At 46.2% G+C, this 24,754-nt stretch overlaps 1 protein-coding gene across 1 annotated transcript; it reads left to right on the top strand.

Annotated features, from left to right (window-relative positions):
* Positions 1 to 1,240: 1,240 nt before the first annotated feature.
* Positions 1,241 to 23,320, top strand: LOC310777060 (sodium-dependent serotonin transporter-like; the record flags this gene model as incomplete). The annotated part of the gene is made up of 13 exons (XM_083637314.1): positions 1,241 to 1,715; positions 4,613 to 4,747; positions 6,050 to 6,272; positions 11,183 to 11,321; positions 12,171 to 12,305; positions 12,586 to 12,689; positions 13,514 to 13,641; positions 14,014 to 14,126; positions 18,122 to 18,253; positions 19,185 to 19,284; positions 19,582 to 19,682; positions 19,921 to 20,088; positions 20,497 to 23,320. 13 exons carry the CDS (start codon positions 1,241 to 1,243, stop codon positions 20,569 to 20,571), a joined length of 2,028 nt encoding a protein of 675 aa, XP_083493440.1. The 3' UTR covers positions 20,572 to 23,320.
* Positions 23,321 to 24,754: the final 1,434 nt, after the last annotated feature.

Raw genomic sequence — 24,754 nt, 5'->3', positions numbered from 1 at the left:
TCATGTTTTTGTTACTCAGCCAATGTTTGCGGGTCTGGTGGACCCGCCGCATTATTGGGTTTTTAAATCAATACAGCCATAACAATTTATGTAAAGATACTTACCAGATGTTTAATTTATCCCAATTACTAGCAATGAAGAGAGCATATGGTTAATATTGATCATTTACCTCTGTTAGATCACATTTATCAAAGTGCTATCCGTTTTTTATGATAAAATGGGAAAAAAGGAAAAAAGCTTCTCTCTCTTCAAAAATGATCTCTAAGGCCCTCTGAGCAGAGAATCTTTCCGCCATCTTGAGATGCAGAGCCACACAAAGCAATGAAGGCAGCGCAAGAAAATACAGAATGGTTCATTCATACATATAAGATGTCCGGGTCCAGTGGACCCAGACATCTTATATGTAATAGAAATGTGTAGGGGGGGTGTATGGTGTGTGGTCATTAAATATGTATTCTGATATATGTTCTTCACAGAAAATGAGCCAAAGTCAGTGAGTCTCAGTTTGAAAAATTAATTAATTGTATCATTTTTCTTTTAATAAAAAATGAAAACGGGTCCCACAGACCCGAACACCACACAAGGGTTAATACGGAGATTTAGCTGTTAATTTACAATTAAAGTCTTCAAACAGATGTGTTGAGACGGAACGCTGCAGTTTTAGTTGACATAGTATATGGCCTTGTGACACGCAAAAAGACCGTATTTGACTGTATATCATGCGATCAACCAGAAATAATTTAAAACACAATTCCTCTGTGCCTGTGACTTCTCTGAGTGTTTTCCTTGTGTGTTGCAGTGTGTCTCTCGTCACTGTCCCATCACTGCGTGTCTCAGAGGAGGGGGAGGTTGTGTGGAGAAGATCCAAGAGCCTCTTCCTGCAACTTCTACGCTGGCCACGTCCCATTCCAACGGCACTCTCCTCTCCTCCAGCTGCCCTAGCTGGCCTGCTCTTGTCCCTTCCTGCTCCACTGGACGCCATCTTATTTTACTCCTTCCACTGGCCCCATTCTCTTGCACCAGCCTCATCCTCCCATTCCCCATATCCTTCACCTGCGTAGGTAGGACGTGTCCCATTTTTGCCAAACCTGCCCTAAACCATCTCTGTTAAACCATCCCTAACCCTTCTGTTCCCCTGATGGGCACCATAGCAGACAGCAGTGCCACATTCCCTCCGTCATCGCTGAGAACCTCCCTGCACCCCTAACTGTCCGTCCGGCACTAACACCAACACCATACCATGGAGACAAAAGAAATAATGCTGGCAACCATGATGCAAATGGACAGAGGAGAGAATGAGGGAGAGCGGGACAAAGGGAGAGAGGACGAGGAGGGAGAGGGAGAGGAGGGGACGCAGCAGGAGGACGGTAGACTGATGTTGGCTGATGGCCTGGCAGAGAAAGGACCCAAGGCCTTGACCTCCAACTCTGGCCAACAGGTGTCCAACGGCTTCACCACCTCCACCCCTCAGAGCCCCAGGGAGGGGCCAGGCCCCGGGGCTTGCTCTGGGGGGACGGCCTCAGGACCTGGGAGTGGCCCTGGGTCCTCCATGCCACTAGGGGGCCTCAGGACTCTGATGGTTCAGCAAACCAGCCTGGAGAGGCCAAGGGAGACCTGGAGCAAGAAGGTGGACTTCCTGCTCTCTGTGATTGGCTATGCCGTGGACCTGGGGAACGTCTGGCGCTTCCCCTACATCTGCTACCAGAACGGAGGAGGTGAGGATGGAATGAAAGGATGTGAAAGCAGAGTGGGAGATCTCACTACTATAATAAGGCGGAGGGGTTCCTTGCGGCACACTGCACAGTTGAGTGCACAAAGCGAAGTGCTAGAGATAGGCACGCAGCATGCGAACCGCGCAATATTTCTAGTATGGATAAGGAGTGGGGATGAGGATTGTGAATAGGGATGCACCGATCCACATTTTTTCACTTCCGATCCGATTCCGATACCTGAATTTGGATATCTGCCGATACCGATATTATCCAGATACCAATATTTTTCTTGAATATACAGTATAGGCAAAGATTTGGCCAATTAAAGATTTTTTTATTTAAATATACCTTGCAAAAAGCAGACAAAATTAAGAAAATATACAAGGCAAAGAAGGATACTATTATGCATGGGAAAATTACGGCCAGCAAAAAGAAAATCTATATATATATATATATATATATATATATATATATATATATATATATATATACGCAGCAGAGTGAGGGCAGCTAATGTTACACTGTGTGTCAGATAGTGTTGGGCAGTAACTGAGTTACTGTAAATTTATTGTCTTTCCGAGTAACTAGTAATGTAAGAGATTACAATTTCAAAGAAGTAATTGTATTACACTTACTAATCTAAGTAAGTTCAAGTTACTGCATTAGTTTCTCCAGTACTGGCACTGCGCTAAAGTGAAGTGTGGAGATAGGTCTGGCTATGCGAGACTACTGCGTTGCCAGAATGCGATTGTTTTTTCTCCTAGGTAGGCAGATAAATAAAAAGTCTATAGTTTGGCTGATTGTTGACTCCTCCTGTAAGATTAATTATTGTTCCAATAAAGTGGATTCAGTCCTAAAAAAGGAGCTGGTTAAACAGGTTGTACATCACTTTTTCGGAAGGGGGGGGTAGCGAAAGTAATATAGTGACGTAACGAGTAATGTGACGAATTACTTTTGAAACCAAGTAATGAGTATAGTAATGTTATTACTTTTTACACTTCCTGAGTGTAATTAGTTACACTCCATAACAATTAGTTAAAAACCTCTCTGGATGACAAGCATGCCGGCAGTTGCCCCAATTTATTGACAATTCTTTGGGATTCAACACTTTAACATGAACATTGTTCAAAAGATTTGTCACTAGTCGCTTTTGACAAGTAAAGTCCACTCTGAATTTCTCAAATTTGGGTAATGCACCGATCTCTTTTTCATATTCTCTCTCTCTCTCTCTCTCTCTCTGTACACATTTGTCAGATTAGTATTTTTAAATTAGATTTCTACTTTGTGACTGTGTGTGTGTGTGTGTGTGTGTGTGTGTGTGTGTGTGTGTGTGTGTGTGTGTGTGTGTGTGTGTGTGTGTGTGTGTGTGTGTGTGTGTGTGCATGCGTGCGTGCGTGCGTGCGTGCGTGCGTGCGCCTGACTGTCTGTCTGTCTGCCTGCCTGCCTGTCTGTCTGCCTGCCTGCCTGTCTGTCTGCCTGCCTGCCTGTCTGTCTGTCTGCCTCTCTGTCTGCCTGTCTGTCTGTCTGTCTGTCTGTCTGTCTGTCTGTCTGCCTGTCAGCCTCTCTGCCTGTCTGTCTGTCTTTTCATGCTGACCACAAAGGTAGGGGGCACCAAATAAACTCAGATGGAGAAATTGGACCATCGTCAGTCACTTCTGTATTACAAACACCTACATTAAAGAGGTCACAGACAGATGAGGATCACTACATTCAACTATTCATGCAGTTCTTTAGTACAAAAAGCGAAGGTCCACAGACCAGGGTGTGTTTTCACAAAGTCTGTGTGGTCTCTGCCTCCTGTGCTCGGTTACTACACAAACCTTACCTAGCGGCAAACAGGGCCTCCCTTTACACTTTTATTGAATTTGCAATAATAAAATCTTTGCAATTTCCTGTGTTCTGTGTGTGTCTCGGGGAGCGAGGCAGAGATGGCGACTGGGAGACACTTGATAGAGGCAACAGTATTAATTGTGGGTTTTATGAGAACGCCTTCGGTCTTTCTCCTTGCTTAATAACCTGTCTAGCAGGCAGCTGCTCAATCAACCCTTATCTCTGCTTTCATGTCACAAAGAGAGGTGCAAGCACGCACACACGCACGCACGCACACACGCACACACCCAGCAACCCACCCACATGCACACGCACAAACACATCTGCACACACACACAATAAATTACAGTATAATAATCAGATGGAGAGAGAGAGAGAGAGAGAGAGTTTTTATTCTACTTTCATCAATCCTGTATGCTTACATCTCACAGGGAAGAAAGAATAGTGATCTGAAAAGGGTACATTTTACAGTGTTGTCTTTGAGTGGCCTATACTTTTAAAGGGTTATACAAGGGCGGTGGAACACACAATATACAGTATCATTGATTGATCGATCGATCGATTGATTGATTGAACATTTGAGGAAAGACCTTCATTTTCAATGGTGATGTACTTCTGTACATGATGATTTTCCATAACTGATGAGTGCCGTATATTTTTTTAGAGTTGTACTTTACTGTTAGTTGTTAAGAGGACTATAGAGATTACAGATGGAGTGTGAATTAGTAAATTTCTCGTGGGTGTAATTGTTTTTTTTACTACTATTCTTCCATAACCGACCGTTCTCTTCCTCTCTTCCAATTACTCCCTTGTCTCTCATTCTTCCCTCTCTTTCGCCCCTCTCTGTTTCTCTCTCCTTCCTTACCCACCATGTCCTTCCAACCTCCCACACACACACACACACACAACCCTAATTTCCCCCCACTCCATCTCCCTCTCTCCTGCCCACCTTTCCTCCCTCACTCTCTCCCTCTCTCCTGCCCACCTGTCCTCCCTCTCACTCTCTCTCTCTCTCTCTCTCCTGCCCACCTGTCCTCCCTCTCACTCTCTCTCTCTCTCTCTCTCTCCAGGTGCCTTTCTGCTGCCCTACACGTTGATGGCGGTGTTTGGAGGTGTGCCTCTGTTCTACATGGAGCTGGCCCTTGGTCAGTTCCACCGCAGTGGCTGCATCTCCATCTGGAAACACGTCTGCCCCATCTTCAAAGGTAAGAGGGGGGAGGAGCCAGGAGAGAAGAGCACAGGACAGGACAGGACAGGACAGGACAGGACAGGACAGGACAGAACAGGACAGGACAGGACAGTAAAGGGATGGGAAAGAAACCAGCAAATAGTAAACATGTCCCCCACAAGTGATGTAGTTCCACCCTTGGAACCGAACGCCATCAACTCGCATGTACTCGCACTCGCCCTGTCAAGCCCTGCCCCGCTGCTGCCGCTTGGTTGGCCGCCTTGCTGTATGTCCGTCTTCAAATTGGTCTATTTAGATTTTGGGCCCTCCTCTCATCTTGTCGTTTGCGATGTCCTGACGCCAGGTATCCCAGCATGCTTTGCAAGGTGGTGAGCGACAGACGGCAGCGAGGGAAGGAGGGGCCATTTCAAAATCGACCAATTGAAGTGAAGACGGAGATACAGCAAGGCAGCCAACCGCGCTGTAGCAGCGGGGCAGGGCTGACGGGGCGATAGCGATTATATTATCGCCCACATCACATTCATGTGTGTAGGGCCCGTCAAACGGATCAACAGAACCCAAAAGAAGCTGCCGGAAGCCAGGTCAGATACACTTCTGTTGAAGCAGAAATATAGCTTAACGAACAGACAGAGACCGATCCATAGTCTCTCCCCCCCGCCCCCCAAAGGTCTCCCTTTGGTGGCGGACGACATAAGAAGTGACAGTAGAAGAGAGGAGAGGAACCCAGAGGAAATGAGGAGTGTACTGCAAGATAAGAGGGAAGGCAATAGGAAGTGAGAGAGAGAGAAGAGGAGGTTCAGAGCGATAGTTCACATGAGAGAACAGCTCACACCAACTGGGAGATTGGCAGCAGGCAGTAGGCCTAGACATCCAGCGAGAGCCTGAGAGACAGCTGGTTTAACCCCTGCGACCCCATCGGCACAGTTCCCTTGAAGACCATCTCCATCTTCTTGTACAGTATAGGTGCAGTGTGGTGTGCTGACTCTCTGTTATGGAAATTGTCACATTTCCATGCCAAATGCCAGCTGCTTAGAAATGGAAGTATGTCAATGGTTGTTGTTTTGGAAATGTCACCCCCCGTATCCAACGCGCTTGAAAAGGCCACTGATCTTTATGGGCAGTGATTGAGTGGTGTTTTCATCTTTCTTCACTCTTAGAGTTGTTTTTTGTGCTGATCATGTTATGCCGTGAATATACCTCTTTTCCCCTCCGTCTCTCAGTGTATTTCTCTCTTTCCCCTCTCCTCGACCTGCCCCTCTCCCACTCTCCACCCCCTCTCCTCGACCTGCCCCTCTCCCACTCTCCACCGCACGTCCAGGAATAGGCTTTGCCATCTGCATCATAGCCCTCTACATAGCCTTCTACTACAACACCATCATGGCCTGGGCCTTGTACTACCTGCTGTCGTCCTTCCGGCCCACCCTGCCCTGGACCACCTGCTCCAACAGCTGGAACACCGTCAACTGTCACCGCTACCTGTCCACCGACCGCAACGTCACCTGGTCCAACTCCTCCACCTCCCCCGCCGAGGAGTTCTATACGTAAGTGCATGTAAGTTGGCTGTAGAGGGGCGGACGGAGAGGCCACGTGAAGAAGTGCTGGTGGAGTTCCAGAGAGCAGATTACAGGGACAGTTCAGGGCTTTCTGTTTCTCGGTTCTGGTCTTTATGAAGCCCGCCCACAATCTGTGGAGTTATTGCAGGCAAATTGTTGGAAGCATTTCAGAATAAGAATCACTTTATTCCATACAGGCAGAATTGGCCGTGTCTGTGGGTGGGAAGCCGGGTTAGGGTATATATGTCCTGGTCGCTGCACCAGTGCATCCTCTGGTTGGTCGAGGCGCCTATTCGGGGGGAGGGGAACTGGGGGGGGGGGGGAGCATGATCCTCCCATGCACTGCATCCTGCTGGTGAAACTCCTCTCTGTCAGGTGGAAAGAAGCGGCTGCACTTCACATGTATCAGAGGAAGCATGTGCTAAGTGTCTCCCCAGGAGAGGCTGCACTTCACATGTATCAGAGGAAGCATGTGCTAGTGTCTCCCCAGGAGAGGCTGCACTTCACATGTATCAGAGGAAGCATGTGCTAAGTGTCTCCACAGGAGAGGCTGCACTTCACATGTATCAGAGGAAGCATGTGCTAAGTGTCTCCCCAGGAGAGGCTGCACTTCACATGCATCAGAGGAAGCATGTGCTAAGTGTCTCCCCAGGAGAGGCTGCACTTCACATGCATCAGAGGAAGCATGTGCTAAGTGTCTCCCCAGCAGAGGCTGCACTTCACATGCATCAGAGGAAGCATGTGCTAAGTGTCTCCCGAGCAGAGGCTGCACTTCACATGTATCAGAGGAAGCATGTGCTAAGTGTCTCCCGAGCAGAGGCTGCACTTCACATGTATCAGAGGAAGCATGTGCTAAGTGTCTCCCCAGCAGAGGCTGCACTTCACATGTATCAGAGGAAGCATGTGCTAAGTGTCTCCCCAACAGAGGCTGCACTTCACATGTATCAGAGGAAGCATGTGCTAAGTGTCTCCCCAGCAGAGGCTGCACTTCACATGTATCAGAGGAAGCATGTGCTAAGTGTCTCCCCAGCAGAGGCTGCACTTCACATGTATCAGTGGAAGCATGTGCTAAGTGTCTCCCCAGGAGAGGCTGCACTTCACATGTATCAGTGGAAGCATGTGCTAAGTGTCTCCCCAGCAGAGGCTGCACTTCACATGTATCAGAGGAAGCATGTGCTAAGTGTCTCCCCAGCAGAGGCTGCACTTCACATGTATCAGTGGAAGCATGTGCTAAGTGTCTCCCCAGGAGAGGCTGCACTTCACATGTATCAGTGGAAGCATGTGCTAAGTGTCTCCCCAGCAGAGGCTGCACTTCACATGTATCAGAGGAAGCATGTGCTAAGTGTCTCCCCAGCAGAGGCTGCACTTCACATGTATCAGAGGAAGCATGTGCTAAGTGTCTCCCCAGCAGAGGCTGCACTTCACATGCATCAGAGGAAGCATGTGCTAAGTGTCTCCCCAGCAGAGGCTGCACTTCACATGTATCAGAGGAAGCATGTGCTAAGTGTCTCCCCAGGAGAGGCTGCACTTCACATGTATCAGTGGAAGCATGTGCTAAGTGTCTCCCCAGCAGAGGCTGCACTTCACATGTATCAGAGGAAGCATGTGCTAAGTGTCTCCCCAGGAGAGGCTGCACTTCACATGTATCAGTGGAAGCATGTGCTAAGTGTCTCCCCAGCAGAGGCTGCACTTCACATGTATCAGCGGAAGCATGTGCTAAGTGTCTCCCCAGGAGAGGCTGCACTTCACATGTATCAGTGGAAGCATGTGCTAAGTGTCTCCCCAGCAGAGGCTGCACTTCACATGTATCAGAGGAAGCATGTGCTAAGTGTCTCCCCAGCAGAGGCTGCACTTCACATGTATCAGAGGAAGCATGTGCTAAGTGTCTCCCCAGGAGAGGCTGCACTTCACATGTATCAGTGGAAGCATGTGCTAAGTGTCTCCCCAGCAGAGGCTGCACTTCACATGTATCAGTGGAAGCATGTGCTAAGTGTCTCCCCAGCAGAGGCTGCACTTCACATGTATCAGTGGAAGCATGTGCTAAGTGTCTCCCCAGCAGAGGCTGCACTTCACATGTATCAGTGGAAGCATGTGCTAAGTGTCTCCCCAGCAGAGGCTGCACTTCACATGTATCAGAGGAAGCATGTGCTAAGTGTCTCCCCAGCAGAGGCTGCACTTCACATGTATCAGAGGAAGCATGTGCTAAGTGTCTCCCCAGCAGAGGCTGCACTTCACATGTATCAGTGGAAGCATGTGCTAAGTGTCTCCCCAGGAGAGGCTGCACTTCACATGTATCAGTGGAAGCATGTGCTAAGTGTCTCCCCAGCAGAGGCTGCACTTCACATGTATCAGAGGAAGCATGTGCTAAGTGTCTCCCCAGCAGAGGCTGCACTTCACATGTATCAGTGGAAGCATGTGCTAAGTGTCTCCCCAGGAGAGGCTGCACTTCACATGTATCAGTGGAAGCATGTGCTAAGTGTCTCCCCAGCAGAGGCTGCACTTCACATGTATCAGAGGAAGCATGTGCTAAGTGTCTCCCCAGCAGAGGCTGCACTTCACATGCATCAGAGGAAGCATGTGCTAAGTGTCTCCCCAGCAGAGGCTGCACTTCACATGTATCAGAGGAAGCATGTGCTAAGTGTCTCCCCAGGAGAGGCTGCACTTCACATGTATCAGTGGAAGCATGTGCTAAGTGTCTCCCCAGCAGAGGCTGCACTTCACATGTATCAGAGGAAGCATGTGCTAAGTGTCTCCCCAGGAGAGGCTGCACTTCACATGTATCAGTGGAAGCATGTGCTAAGTGTCTCCCCAGCAGAGGCTGCACTTCACATGTATCAGAGGAAGCATGTGCTAAGTGTCTCCCCAGCAGAGGCTGCACTTCACATGTATCAGAGGAAGCATGTGCTAAGTGTCTCCCCAGGAGAGGCTGCACTTCACATGTATCAGTGGAAGCATGTGCTAAGTGTCTCCCCAGCAGAGGCTGCACTTCACATGTATCAGTGGAAGCATGTGCTAAGTGTCTCCCCAGCAGAGGCTGCACTTCACATGTATCAGTGGAAGCATGTGCTAAGTGTCTCCCCAGCAGAGGCTGCACTTCACATGTATCAGTGGAAGCATGTGCTAAGTGTCTCCCCAGCAGAGGCTGCACTTCACATGTATCAGAGGAAGCATGTGCTAAGTGTCTCGCCAGCAGAGGGCGTGGAGAAACGACCGGGAGAGCTTGGCAGGGAAAATTGGCCACTTGGTCACTTTATTTCGCCAAGTGCAATGGCAGCACAAGAAGTTGACCTGGATCAAACAGACACATTGTGACACAGTACAGGAGTGATACACTCGATGCAGTACGAAACAGCAGGTCCTCACAGTTTAGATAAGACGCACTGTGTAACAGTTGACTTAACAAAGCTACACAAATAGAATAGATTTGATCTGTGTGCATGGACACGGATATAAACTCACTATGTGATACTACTGAAATTCAAGGCAAGTTTGAGCCTGCTACTTAGCTACAAAATAGTAACCAACCCGGGCAGGTGATAGGAGCGACTTGGAGGGAGACAGACAAGGAGGTAAACAACACAGACAGGTAGGGCCATTTTTGTGTCAAAGGCTTTTCCCCCCCTCTTGAAACCAGATCTCTGTCGGAGAGAGACGTGAACAGTGTGTTTGTTATTCCTCAGTGTCTTTGTAGTCAGTGTCGTCAGCGTCCTGCTCCCTGGAAGTCTGCTGGCTCACTCTTATCAGCTGTTCACTAACACTGAGTCTATCTGTTACGTCTACGGAGCCAGAAACTGGCTTTATCCATAGTTGACTTTTCCTAACACAGGTATTAAAGTAACACATTCCTCAACTCGGTCTGGCGCCAGAATTTCCTGTTTTCAACATACATCATCTCTCTCTTTTTTTTTTTATAGTTCTGCTTCTGTTTGTCTAACATGGGGGCCAGATTTTAACTTCTCTGTTGACTTGTCTGCTTTTCTGCCCCGTGTTGCTGTTAGACGTTTGCTTACTCTGATTTGTGCAAACTTTGGTGTAATTAAAGTTTATTGATAGAAACTAACCATGAATTAAATTAATGGCCTTTCTTCCTTTTTATGTATTCTTTTGATCTTTTTCCCCAAGTGAACTACGCTTTCATTATAGCTGATTTAATCTGTTTGTGAGTCCGGGTGTCCGTGTGTGTGTGTGTGTGTGTCCGTGTGTGTGTCCGTGTGTGTGTGTGTGTGTGTGTGTGTGTGTGTGTGTGTGTGTGTGTGTGTGTGTGTGTGTGTGTGTGTGTGTGCGCGCGTGTGTGTGTGTGTCCGTGTGTGTGTGTGTGTGTGTGTGCGCGTGTGTGTGTGTGCGCATGCGCGTGTGTGTGTGTGTGTGTGTCCGTGTGTGTGTCCGTGTGTGTGTGTGTGTGTGTGTGTGTGTGTGTGTGTGTGTGTGTGTGTGTGTGTGTGTGTGTGTGCGCGCGTGTGTGTGTGTGTCCGTGTGTGTGTGTGTGTGTGTGTGCGCGTGTGTGTGTGTGCGCATGCGCGTGTGTGTGTGTGTGTGTGTCCGTGTGTGTGTCCGTGTGTGTGTGTGTGTGTGTGTGTGTGTGTGCGCGTGTGTGTGTGCGCGTGTGTGTGTGTGTGCGCATGTATGTGTGTATGTGTGTCTGTGTGTCATGGGATTAGGTTCTATGAATTGCATATTGGACAATAAATTAACTTTTCCACTCCATTTTCTGCTCATCACCGTGTCCCCCCTCCTCTCTCCCTCTCTTGCTCCCCCGTTTTATCTTTCTCCTTCCTTGCCGTGTTCCTTTCGATATCGCTTTCTCCATTTCTTGCGGTTCCTTCCGTCTCTCCTTCTGTTCCCCTTTTGCCAATGTGGACCTCTTCCCCTCCCGCCCCCTCTCCTCTCCTCACCTCCAGTCGCCACGTGTTGCAGGTGCACCTCTCCCCAGGGCTGCACCAGCTGGGCTCTGTCAGCTGGCAGCTGGCCCTCTGCCTGCTCTTCATCTTCACCATCGTCTACTTCAGCATCTGGAAGGGAGTCAAGACGTCCGGAAAGGTAACTGAGGGGCCAGAGGCATGGCTGACAGACGCATGGCTGACAGAGGCATGGCTGACAGACGCATGGCTGACAGAGGCATGGCTGACAGAGGCATGGCTGACAGACGCATGGCTGACAGAGGCATGGCTGACAGACGCATGGCTGACAGAGGCATGGCTGACAGAGGCATGGCTGACAGAGGCATGGCTGACAGAGGCATGGCTGACAGGGGGTCAGTTAGAGCGGAGAGGATGGATGGATGGATGGATGGATGGATAGATGGATGGATGAAGGCTAGGAGCGAGAGGGGGAATGGTTGGTGGGTCTCCTGTCTGCTCTCCACCTTCATCATCATCATCATCATCATCACCACAGGTGAGGTTGGTACAGTTGAAGTCGGAAGTTTACCTACACTTAGCTTTTAGTCATTAAACCTCATTTTTAACCACTCCACAGATTTCATGTTAACAAACTACAGTTTGACAAGTCGGTTAGGACATCTACTTTGTGCATGACACAAGTATTTCCCCCCAACAATTGTTTACAGACAGATTATTTCACTTATAATTTACCATATTATTACCATATCACAATTCCAGTTGGTCAGAAGACCCTGCCAAACCCTAACCCCCCACAGGCACACATCCAATTAACTCAAATGACGTCAATTAGCCTATGCATGCTGTTGCAGCCCCCGTGGAACTGGGCCTGCAGGGGCGTGAGTTAAGGAGGAAGAGATAAGCAGTCAAGGAAAGCAGGCTACTGTACTGACCATAGTTTAAATAATAATCTGCAGCATTTTCATATAAATAAGCTTTTATGCATTAACACATTAATCTATGTGTTTTTCCTCGTGCTCTGTATAAGGTGGTGTGGGTGACTGCTACCTTTCCCTACCTGGTCCTCCTGGTGTTGCTCGTCCGTGGGGCCACTCTGCCAGGGGCCTGGAGGGGCGTGGTCTTCTATCTCAAACCCGACTGGGAGAAGCTGCTCAGCACTACAGTGAGTCAGTCGTGTTTAGCAATGCCTTCTATGATCTCTCTTAAATTCCAGTGATACTGCTATCACCTTTATACAAACTGGTACATTATGATGTAAGATGCCTCCTCTTCTCTTCACTTTATCTCATTCTTCCCTCCTACACTATTTCTCAATTTCTCCCCGTCGACTCCCTACGTCATTAAACACATTTATTTTTGTCTCTCCCTTACTCCCCTATCATTCCCCATGTCTCCCTCTTTCTCCCCCCCCTCTCTCTTTCCTTCCCTCCACCCTCTCCAAGGTGTGGATCGACGCAGCAGCTCAGATCTTCTTCTCTCTCGGTCCGGGGTTCGGTGTGCTCCTTGCCTTCGCCAGCTACAACCCGTTCCACAACAACTGCTACAAGTGAGAATTAAAACACGAGTATCAAGTACCGACTGTGTCATTTCAGCATTTTTACTATAAGACCATTGTCTACTATACTTGATCTGAAATTGTTCATTTTGCTCTTGCTTGCTTAAATCTGTGTCTACATTACTTTTCACCTCAGTTCTTCTCAGTCTCTTGCCGATTCCTATATAGACTATAGTATCTAGTCTGACTAGGATTGCCAATATGTGGGCCCAATATTGGCCTTTTAATTAAAAAAATATTATTATTAATTATGGCAGCGTGGAAAATACTTTTCTCAATAGCCTCAGGGCCGCCAGTTTGTAATACATTTTGCGATGAAATCTGCCTCACATCACCTTGGGGAGCTGCTAAACCACCTAACAGAATTTCATTGTTGGTAGAAATGTTGAATGTTTGTGTTTTTTTTGTGTTTTTTTGCATGGAAATGGTCAAACTTATAGACGGTTTTCACGGAATTGTCAGTCCTGCTCTGCTTCTCTTTTTTTCTTTTTTTCCTGTCTATAGCAAACACTGCAACAGGAAGTGAGCTGGGGTTCAATTTAGAATGTTTTTGTTGTCAAGTTAAAACCGTCTATAGATACAGAATATCAACACAAAACAAAATATCGTCTATCAGCAGCTAAACAATATTGGCGTCAGTTTCAGCCTTAAAATATCCACATCAGTTGAACCATAAGCATGAGCACCTCCAAATCAGGCCTGCATGGTCCAATACTCAAGTCTAACCAGTGCAAATCCTGCAGAGATATTTCACAGACGTCCTCCCTAATTCCTTCTTCTTCCTGCTACCCCAACCCCTCCTCTCTCCCTCCCAGAGATGCGTTGCTAACCAGCTCAGTCAACTTCCTGACTAGTTTCCTGTCTGGCTTTGTCATCTTCACCGTTCTGGGCTACATGGCTGAGATGAGGGATCAGCCTGTGGAATCAGTGGCCAAGGACGCTGGTAGGACACTGCACCAGCACAGTCCCCAACAAATCATCATTCAGACTATTTGGCCCTCATTGTCCCAAACCAATGTCAATAGCTTGCTATTGACACTATAGCTTGCTTGCTATTGACACAATAGTTTGCTACTGTGTTGACATTTTTTTCCAAACTGTATCAAACTGAATGCTAACTGGGAGGGATAGAAAATGGCACGCAAAATAGCTGCAGGTGGATGCTTTGGCATCATGTGAATACAAAGTGCTCCTTTCATTAAGTTTATTACGTTGTCTTGTAGACCTGGGCTGGAATATCATTTGAGGTCTACGAGAATAAATTTGTCGGAAATTCAATGACAAATCTCTTATCGAGCTCTTTCTGTCTCTCCAGGGCCCAGTCTGCTGTTTATCATCTATGCGGAGGCCATAGCCAACATGCCCGCTGCCACCTTCTTCGCCATCATCTTCTTCCTCATGATCATCATGTTGGGACTGGATAGCACGGTTAGTTAGGCTCCAAAACGACTCAGTTACCACCCCTTACTTTAGTGATTCGACTCCCTTACTGTAAATCGATCAAAGGATTTGTTGCAGTGTGAAGGGTAAAGGGTAGTCTGCTGGGGTTTTCTAAATCTTCGTCTGCCCCAGTTGTACTCTCCCTAATCTGTTGTCACCCATATAGTTTCCAGCTCTCGTTTGCTCTCATCTCAAACCTGGACACAGAGGTTTCATATTTGGCCTGCTCTAAAGGCAAATGCCCTGTTCTATTGGTTTGTTGTAATGGTGGCTCCACGAAGGTGTCTGCTATTATTTGTCCTCGCTGTTCCATTTTGGATAAGAGTCAATGAAAACCCGCTGATAGGATTCTTACTGTATATCAGTGGTGTGGTGTGTTGTGATCTTGTCTCCATGAGCCTGTGTTTATCTGCTGAGAGGCAGCCAGCTGGAGAGAGACCTGTGAGGCTCTTATCGCCCTACTGATAATCAGTGTACAATCAGCACAGCGTTGTTATGCTCCTCTTTTCTATCACTGAGGATATTACGGCAAAGTAACCGCGTTGGTGTACGTGGATTTGCGTTGCATCGTCCAAACATTCGCTCCCTTCATATTTCTCACTCTTTCTAAAGGCCGCCGTCACACAGCAAAGACGCTTTATTGCCCAAGGAGCGCTCACATCACTGTTGCATTGATTACATTAGGTCACATAATCCAGTCTTGGATTTGATGTGGATCAAACCTTCAGTATGTGTTGTTCAAAACTTTTTGAGTAGGATTGGAATATCTTGGATTTGGATATCAGGATTATCCTGATCCCAGCAGAAGGTATTCTATTAAAAACATTAGACTGTTTTTCATTTAAATGTCTGGAAGAGGTCAGAAATAAAATTGTCAAATCATTTTAGTTGCTTTTGGTGAATAGACTACTTGCACAACTCCACTACTTCCTGAAATGAGTAGGGCATCTTGGTTTCCTGTCCTACACTATTGGATGAACTGATTAATATCAGGTGTGCCTGATCACTGTTGTTGTGACTGACTGCTGCAGTCACAACAACAGTGATCAGGCACACCTGACATTAATCAGTTCATCCAATAGTGTAGGACAGGAAACCAAGATGCCCTACTCATTTCAGGAAGTAGTGGAGTTGTGCAAGTAGTCTATAGACCAAATCACCGTGACGTCACCATGTAAACAAATTTACTTCCGGGTACCACTTGGGAAAGGCGGCAGGTTTAAATGTGCGTGTTGTCATATAAATGCTGTCAAACCCTCTCGTTGTTTTCGGCCGACTACTTTCAATTTAAATGGTTAAACGGTTGGTAAACATGCTTGTCCGACGTATCTAGCCTTTCTTCTGTGTTTGTTTTATGTAGTGTTAGCTAGCTAATAAAGTTTGTTTGTCTGTCAAACTCGCTGTTTTTTTACGTTACAGACAGAGTAACCTCGCGTCACCAGGCTCTTCTCGGCGAGAAAGAGCCTGGTACAGACAGAGCTACTGACGCCAGGTCAATTTAATTTAGCTTCTAGTCTGGTCCAACAGGTAAATTAGCTAGTCTGGTCTCCACTAACGTTAGTGAAAGTGTTGTTATGAATGATATTAAACAACAACACAACACGGACGAACCATTTTTGTCTTCTTTGTCTGTTTTTGTCTTCAACATGTCAGTTTGTGCCGTCCACCGCCATTATAATGTGTGGACCTCAGGGGTACCCGGAAGTAAATGTAAACATCCCGGTGATTTGGTCTATTGATATGAGTGTAACTGATCGGGCATATGATATCTTCTCAAATCGATTGCAGGCCGCTGAATTTAATTGAATCTAAATCGGATCGTGGCAGACTATCGAATCGATAATATCATATCGTGATGAAACTTGTGATTCCCACCCCTATAATAATAACGTCATTATTTACAAAATATTTACATGTTCTAATCTAGATACTGACTTCCACTTAGCCTAGACAAAGAAGGGGACGAGAAAGAGACATCAGAGGAAGCAGGAAAAGCTGCTGAGGGTAAAAATCCAAAAAGCTTCCCTCTATAGTTATTTGTTTGTGATATCGCCTCCTCCTGTGGGGTGGCTTATCCTTTTCCATTCCTATACATTTGAGGGAGGAAACCGAACCGTGGTTTGCTTCAGCATAGTGACGTGCCATATAGCATAATCCATATTTTGGGGGGGGTTTGTGTTCTCTTAATCTTATTTTCAGTGCTTGCTTGGTCCGACCCATGTAAATGAGGACACAGGGGCATTTTAATATATAAATGCCGTGGGTGGAAAAGCAAATCCATGGAGGGGTCTTCTCTTTAGTCATTTTGACGAGAGAAGAGCTCGATCTGTATGTTTGGCTCGGTTGAGTGCCCGGTCAATGTCAACTACAGTATGTAGCCTCTTTCGAAGAAGCCTTTTTCCATCTCCTTAGATTTTAGCGTGATTTCCTCAGGGCCTACTGCAATTTAGCTTTAACCTGAGGAATTGACCCACTGGAATATTTCATCTTAGTCGTTCTGGATGGTTGCTATATAGAATGCAATAGTGTGTTGCGGCTCAAAGGCTTAAATAGTGGTCTCTAGGCCTGTTAACACTATTTCTGGATATTGATAAATCCAGAAAAGCAATACTTGTGGGGCTATGTTCCTCTGTGAAGGTGAGACTACTGTCTGTATGATTAACATACTGCATAAAAGAAGCAAATTCATCTTCAGAACCATTCCAGATGACCGCAGTATCATCTACATATCTAAGGTAAAGGTAGATTTTGGAATAGCTATAGTTAGGTGCAAATGCCATGCCCATAGCAGTGCCCAGGTCTCTAAACCCCCTGTGTGGGGTATGTTAGTGCTATATACAGGCTCTGGACATCTAAAGTGGCTAAAATGCTACTTGGACTAACTTTAAGGTGGTCACAGACTCACAGCATTTAAGATGTGCATGGTGTCCATGGTAAATAGGATGGCAGGTCAGGTACCAATTTCTTTATGAAAAAAAAATCTATGTATTGGGACATGGGCTCAATGAGACTCACATTACCAGACACAATAGGTCTAAGGGGAGGGTCGACCACTGACCAACGATTCAGAACGACTCAAACTAAATATTCCAGTTGGTCAATTCCTCAGATTAAGGTGCAATTGCAGTAGCCCTGAGGAATTCGAGTTAAAATCTAAGGAGATGAAAATACGCTTCTTAGAAAGAGCCGAGGCATGGGCGTCGTTAGGCCTGGGCACTGGGGGCTATAGCCAGTGGCGGACTGCATAATCGGGCACGTCGGGCAAATGCCCGGTGGCCTGGCCTGGCCTGGCCTGCCAAAAAAAAAAAAAAAAATTTTTTTTTTTTTTTTTTTTTTTTTTGCAGGCCAGGCCAGGCCACTCACTGAACAGCAGGCCAGGCGCCGCCTACTGGTTTACTAGTGGTTTTATTACTTTATTCAGGTTTAAAGTGGGTGCATCTCATTGTAAAATTGGACTTGGCCCAAATTGGGCTTCAAACGGCCCAAATTGGGCTTCAAACGGCCCAAATCGGGTTTCAAACAGCCCAAATCTGGCTTTAAACGACCCAAATCTGGCTTTAAACGGCCCAAATTGGGCTTCAAACGGCCCAAATTGAGCTTCAAACGCCCCAAATCTTTCGCCGCCGCCCTTCGGGCGCCGGCACGCGCGTCGGCCCGTATCGGCCTGGCCTGCTTGGTATCTAATGCCCGGCCTGAATTATGATCCCAGTCCGCCCCTGGCTATAGCCCTGAATGTTTTATGAATAGCCCCGGATCAAATATTTCCTGTTTCTTCGGAAATTGTCCATGTGTTTGTCAAAGCAAGTGGCTAGTTTTTCCCCGGCCTTAGAATTTTAGCTACTGTACCCAACTTGCTCTTTCTTCTTCTTCTGCTTCTGTCATCTATTCTGCCTCCCCCATGTTGCTTTTTGTCTCTCTCTTTCTACCTCTTCTGGCTGTCTCTGTCCATCATCTCATCCTGTCTCTCTTCCTCCTCTCTCCAGTTTGCCGGTTTGGAGGGGGTGATCACGGCCATGCTGGATGAGTTCCCTCATCTCCTGGTTAAGAGACGAGAGTGGTTTGTCTTCGGCCTGGTGTGCGTCTGCTACCTGGGGGCTCTCTCCACACTCACATATGTAAGTTAAAAGCCACATTATTATTATTATCTATCACAAAATTTCAAAATGAATAATTAGCAACATAATGTACGAAGGCTCAGTAGACTATGCAGCAATGCAACACATTCAGTGGATTTTGGATTACATTTACAGTAGGCTACTCCAAAAGCCATAAAATATGCAATCCCAATATATCCCAATTTGAATAGTGTTGTGTTTTATAATGTGCAAATTATATTGATATTTTATTTAGTGTCTGCAAAAAGTTTTCTCTTCTAACATGTTTAGAGTAATCCAACAAGAAATCTCAAAAGTATCAAAAATCTGTAATTTGACGGCAGTGTTTTTTTTGTAATAAACTACATTTAGAAATCAGATTACAAGTAATCCACCGAGTTAGTTGTAAAGATCCCAATCTAAAATCTCAATAAACATCCAATGCAGGCCAAGATCCAATGCAGTTGAATGGAGCACCTCTGCTCCATTCAACACATACAGCATTGGCCTTCTCATACACAAAGTTGCATGTTTCCAACAATTTACTAGGAGCAATTTGTAAATTAGTATAAATAAATGAAAAGTAAATACTGTACTGGGGGGCACGGTGGTGCAGTGGTAATGCTGTCGCCTCACAGAAAGAAGGTCCTGGGTTCGATTCCCGCCTGGGACGCTGTGGGCGCTGAGGGTGTGTCCCCATCCTCAGTGTCCATAGTGCCTCCAGCCCAGGTGGCCTCATAAAAGGGCCTTTCTGTGCAGAGTTTGCATGTTCTCCCCGTGCTCCCCTGGGGGTTTCCTCCAGATAGGAACCTCCTTCTAAAAAAAAGACTGTACTGTACATGTGATAATCCATCCTCCCTAAGGTTAGAGTTAGAGAGGTGGGAAATACCTCTCCTCCTGCCCCTCCTCCACCTCCTCCACCTCCCCCTCTCTTGTCCTCTGTCTCCTGTAGGGAGGAGCTTTTGTGGTGAAGTTGTTTGAGGAATACGCCACTGGCCCTGCGGTCATCACTGTGGTCCTGCTGGAAGTCATCGCTGTCTCCTGGTTCTACGGTAAATACTGGTGATGGTGATGATGATGATCATGATGATGATGATGGTGAAGAATATTGAATAAACCTTCTTGCGTTTGAAAACCGAAACTAGCAAGCTGTGTTTTTAAGCATGTTGTACGAAACAGCTGTACTGTGGTACCAAAGTACGACCTTGAATGCTTTGAACCATGCTGATAATGTGTGTGTGTGTGTGTGTGTGTGTGTGTGTGTGTGTGTGTGTGTGTGTGTCTGTGTGTCTGTGTGTGTGTGTGTGTCTGTGTGTCTGTGTGTCTGTGTGTGTGTATGTGTATTCCAGGTACTGACCGTTTCTGTAACGACATCCAGTTCATGCTTGGTTTCTACCCGGGTTGTTTCTGGAGGGTCTGCTGGGTGGCCATCTGCCCCTGCTTCCTATTGGTGGGGCACACATGCGTGCACGCACGCACGCACAACACACACACACACACACACACACACACACACACACACACACACACACACACACACACACACACACACACACACACACACACACACAGGCTAAACATTTATGTAATAAAACCAGCTGTCATTTACGTCTAAACTTTTTTTCGAAAGACATCCAAATGTTTGGCCCTTGCCATAGCTGTCCTCTGTTTGTTTTCGGTTTCTCCAGTTCATCATCATCAGCTTCCTGGCCTTCCCTCCAGAGGTCAAGTTGTTTGACTACCACTACCCGCCCTGGACCACCGTCCTGGGCTACTGCATCGGAGTGTCCTCCTTCATCTGTGTGCCTGCTTACATGGTCTACCACCTGCTTAATGCAAAGGGCACATTCAAACAGGTACTACTATACTGCTACATTCCTAATTGTTCCTTCACTTCATTTTCCTTCCCTATAGTGGCGCAGGGAGGACATTTTTGTAGGCCAACCAAAGTTAGCATCGTCATTGGGTTTTTTGAACAGGGTTTTGGTTAGATGCCTGAAATACATGCGGGGTGGAGGAGTGGAACAAAATCCCTAACGAAATGAAATCTGCAAATTAGAGTAAGCTAGAGTAATGTGCAAAACCTTTCTTCGGATGTTTTTTTAACTTGTGTTGGTTTGTATCTCTTGTTCTTTTTATTCTTGATTGTTCTATATTGTTTATATGATGTTATGTGTTACTGTATGTCCTGTTTTTATAAGAATGTCCTGTATGTCCCTTCTCCCTGTGTTTATCTCTCTCTCTCTCTCTCTCTCTCCTCACAGCGTCTGCTAAAGAGTATCACTCCAGAGCCTAGCAGCGAAGGACACAGAGACCTCATTGTCACAAACGCAATCTGACCGAAACCTGACCTGCCGAAGGTGCCACTGTATTCACCTAGAGCCCCCTCTTCTGGACGAACTGCAACTCTACAGGACAAGGGGGGCTACCTTACACCATCTTTGCCTCTTTTCAGACAATACTTCTACTCCTTTTTTCACATCCAAGCCTAGAAATAGAGGTCGAGCTTCCATGCAGAACCTTTAGCGGGGTTTAGGTCCGTTTGCTTTGGTTCCTTTTGCTCGTTCTGTTTGCCAGGAGTTTGGTGGTGTTACTTGCAAACCCAGAGCCCCGTTTCAGTAACTCTAGCATCCACACTCCCTCCCTCCACCCACTTTTCCATTCATACGTGTCTTCTAAGTGTCATTTAGTATTATTTTCAGGCTACGCGGTGGCAGATATCATTGCCTTTTATACAATTATATAAAGAACGATACAATCAGTGTTCATTTAGACAATATATCATGCAGTCAATGAAGACACCGCTGAGCGTATGACTCATTTTCATAACCATACCTGCTGTAAAAAAAAAAAAACATTTAGTGCATGCTTAAATTACAGTATATTTTGGTTGGAGTTGACCAACACAATTCAATTTCAATCCAGACTCATTGTTTGTGGATGTGGTTGTATCTTCATATTACGCTGTTAAGTTATGCATTCTGATATGTAGCAAAATTCAGGTATATTTTTGATCTGTTACTGAAGCCAAATATGTTATATCTGTTGTTAAGTTCCTATTTCGACAGAGGTTTCAATACCGTAGCTGTCGTTATGTTTTGTGGTGACTGTTAACCTGTATTTAGTTGGTGCCACCTTGGAAGAAAGACACATTTGCAATGGGTTCCCTACACTGTGAAGCACTGTCTGGGTAGTTACATTAATGTGTGTGTGTGTGTGTGTGTGTGTGTGTGTGTGTGTGTGTGTGTGTGTGTGTGTGTGTGTGTGTGTGTGTGTGTGTGTGTGTGTGTGTGTGTGTGTGTGTGTGTGTGTGTGTGTGTGTGTGTGTGTGTGTGTGCGTGCGCGTGCGTGCGCGTGCGCATGCATGCTGAGTTTGTGTGTGACAAAGAGAAAATGGAAAGGATATGTCACATAGACAGAACCCAACCATGTGTATTCATCCTATTATTGCAATATAAAATGTGTATTTATTTGATAATGTGTCATAGCTGTCATATTGACGCTCTATACAGTACTTTGTTTATATCACATAGTGACATTTTATATCACATGCCATGGAGTGACATAATGCTGATTGTTTTCGATGAAGCGTATAGTGACATTCTGTGCACCATGGTCATATTCCATCATTGGCAGTAATAGAAACCAAATATGGATCAGAGCTAATAACATTATCAATGTCATTATGTCTGAAAATCTGCATTACTGTTCTTTACTTTCTACCAAAAACGTGTGTGTGTGTGCGTGTGCGTGTGCGTGCGTGCGTGCGTGTGCATGTGTGTGTGTACACATGTATGTGTACGTGTGCCTGTGTGATTTGATTGTGTGTGCGTGTGTGTGTGTGTGTGTTTGCGTGCGTGCGTGCGTGTGTGTGTGTGTGTGTGTGTGCGCACATGCATATATGTGTATGTAGGAGCAGGAGTAAAATATGGCGAGTACTGTACATGTACATGTGTATTTACTACAGTCTGGTATTGGTGTAAATCTATTCTGTGAATACCTGTCTCCCTCCACGAATGAGTGTGTGTTTAGTTCTTGTATGCTTGACTGTGTGTATGCGTACAAGTTGGTGTGGGTGTGTGCACCTCAGCTAGCTAGTGGTCTGTCAAAGCCTATAGGCTACAGTACTTTCGGCGACAAATTTCAGACTTAAGACCAGTTAATTGCGGCTGGCTTGTCCAATTGGGGACAAAAGCTCTGTACCCAATTTGGAAAAAGATTATTTTTTGGGGTCAGTGGTGACTAGAGGTCTTCGGGTATGCGCAAACCCCCGAGGACCCGGACCGAACTCGGGCGGGTCTTGGGTCCATTCAAACGAGGTGACTCCGGGGGCTGTTTGCCGTGGGCCTCGAGTCTCTGACAGTGAAATGCCAGGTCCAACAGGACCCGAGTGGACCCGGTGAGTGGCTGTCACAGCTGTCAATCACCCTTTTTATATGTCAAATAACTAATAAAAAACAAACTTAGAAAAATGAGCACTTGAACCTACAACCCCCGAATACCCGAGGACCCGAACCGGACCCAGCCGACCCGGGCACTTATCGGGTCTGTACGGGACCGGGTCTCAGCTTTCTAATAATAGATGGGTCCAATCGGGTCTGGGCACAAGTTTCTCGGGTCCATTAGGGTCCGGCTGTGATTTTGGACCTGTGAAGACTAGTGGCTACGGTGAGGGTTAGGCAAGTAGTGGTTATGGTTAGCGTTAGGGTAAGTCTCCAGGAAATTAATGTAAGTGTATGTAATGTCCCGAAAAGTGACCATGATCTGATGATACATGTGTGTGTTGGTGCATGTGTGAGTGCGTGACGATATGGGTGCTTGCGCGCGTGCATGTGACAAAAGCAGTAGAGGTGTTCGACCACTTAACGTCGGTGTGTGCATGCCATAATGTGTGTGTATTGCGTACTTCAAACGTGTGTGTCTGTCTGTATTGTGACCTCCTGTTGTCCTGTTAACTGCCAAAATATCTTACGAAGGAAGTAAACGTACCTCTCAAGCTTATGTAAGATCTATGTATGTCAGTAAAAGATTGTATTGAGAAATAAACCTGTATAGAATAAAGATGTATAAATAGGCCTATATATGAAATAACAGATAATAAAGATATATGGAAATAAATAATACCTTGTTGGTTGTTTATTCATCGTTTTTCAACTGTTTTTATTGTATCTTTTAAAGAGCAGCATGCCACATCACCGTTTTTAAAGGGGGACTAACCCCCCAGATATCTAACAAAATGGTGATTTGAAAAAACATATGGGAAAAACCAAGAAATTACGTATCCTCTTGTCAATACTATACTCTTTGGCTGTGCTCAGCTCAGGAATTTTTTCCGGAAATCGACGCCATTACAGTTTGCCCACCACCTTGAAAATAATTTATATGAGAGCTGCAATATCTTTATAAATATCAACAACTAGCCAACGCTGGTGGCCTGTATGGAAACAGCGTTGCTCAAAATGGTTGAAAGTTAAATCAATTTGGCCATTCAGTGGCGAACTAGAAATTTAATTATTTTTCTCCCATGTATGTGTGTGGCGGCTTGTCTAACTACGTTAAAAGAGACTAGTGACGCGAGACCGCAGCACAGCACAATAGTCACGACAAACGCCCCGCTCTCACGCTCATGTAACCACAATGCGAGATTTCTCCACGTCATTCCCTCGTCCAACTTGCCATATATCGCGCCATGAAATCCGTTTTTAATTTTCGTTTGGCGGCTTTTCGTGATTCTTGTTAAAAGTTACTGCACCTCTGATTTTTCCTCTCGGGCGCAGCGCAGGGCAGTGTATGTGACAGTCAGAGCTCCATTCTCCACCCCACCTCATGAGGACTTCCCCGGAAAAGTCACCAGGCACGCTGCTGACCCGAATGCCAGCTGCGTTTCGGCTTGGTTTTGTGTGATTCTGGCATCGTCTGACGTAAATAGATCAATAAGGTGTTTTCGGGTTGTCCTTGGGCTGCAAACTCATTTGAAGTATGCAAATCGAAGTTGTTTCTGACAAGAATCATGTCACGTTACTCCGGGACTGCTCAACCCCATGACAGAGCCACTCTCCCCGGCTTGGCAGATTGAAGAGCTCCACCCGCGCGTCCCCGCTGCCTGGAGCACAGCAGCTCGTGCTCACGCTCTAAAAGGCAGGTGCCTACGAGCTGCTGCCTGGCCGGCAGAAAGTGCTCCAGACTCGGTGTGATAATCCTGTAACAGCATTTGAGCTTATTCAGGTAAGATATTAATAATGTAATGACACATTCAGCGATAAACTGTCTACAATGAAGACGTGTCAAATATGACAACGTGGTGTTCAGTATTTTAAGAGCACAGGGTTTTTTTCATTTCCTGAAAAGTTGGTGTTTTGGAGATAAGTGGCTTTCATTGCACAGTGACTATATTATAGTAGCCGATGTGTTTAGAGCAGCTTTGTCACGTTGTCACGTCGTAGTATAGCGTTATATTTTACATGTGCGCTAAACTGCGAGAGATTTGTTTGTGGAAATGACTGTGGGGATGAAAGTCGCTCA

The sequence above is a fragment of the Poromitra crassiceps genome (genome assembly GCF_964638095.1).
Source record: "Poromitra crassiceps genome assembly, chromosome: 5".
NCBI classification, from domain to species: Eukaryota; Metazoa; Chordata; class Actinopteri; order Beryciformes; family Melamphaidae; genus Poromitra; species Poromitra crassiceps.
This window is presented reverse-complemented; position numbering and strand designations above follow the sequence as displayed.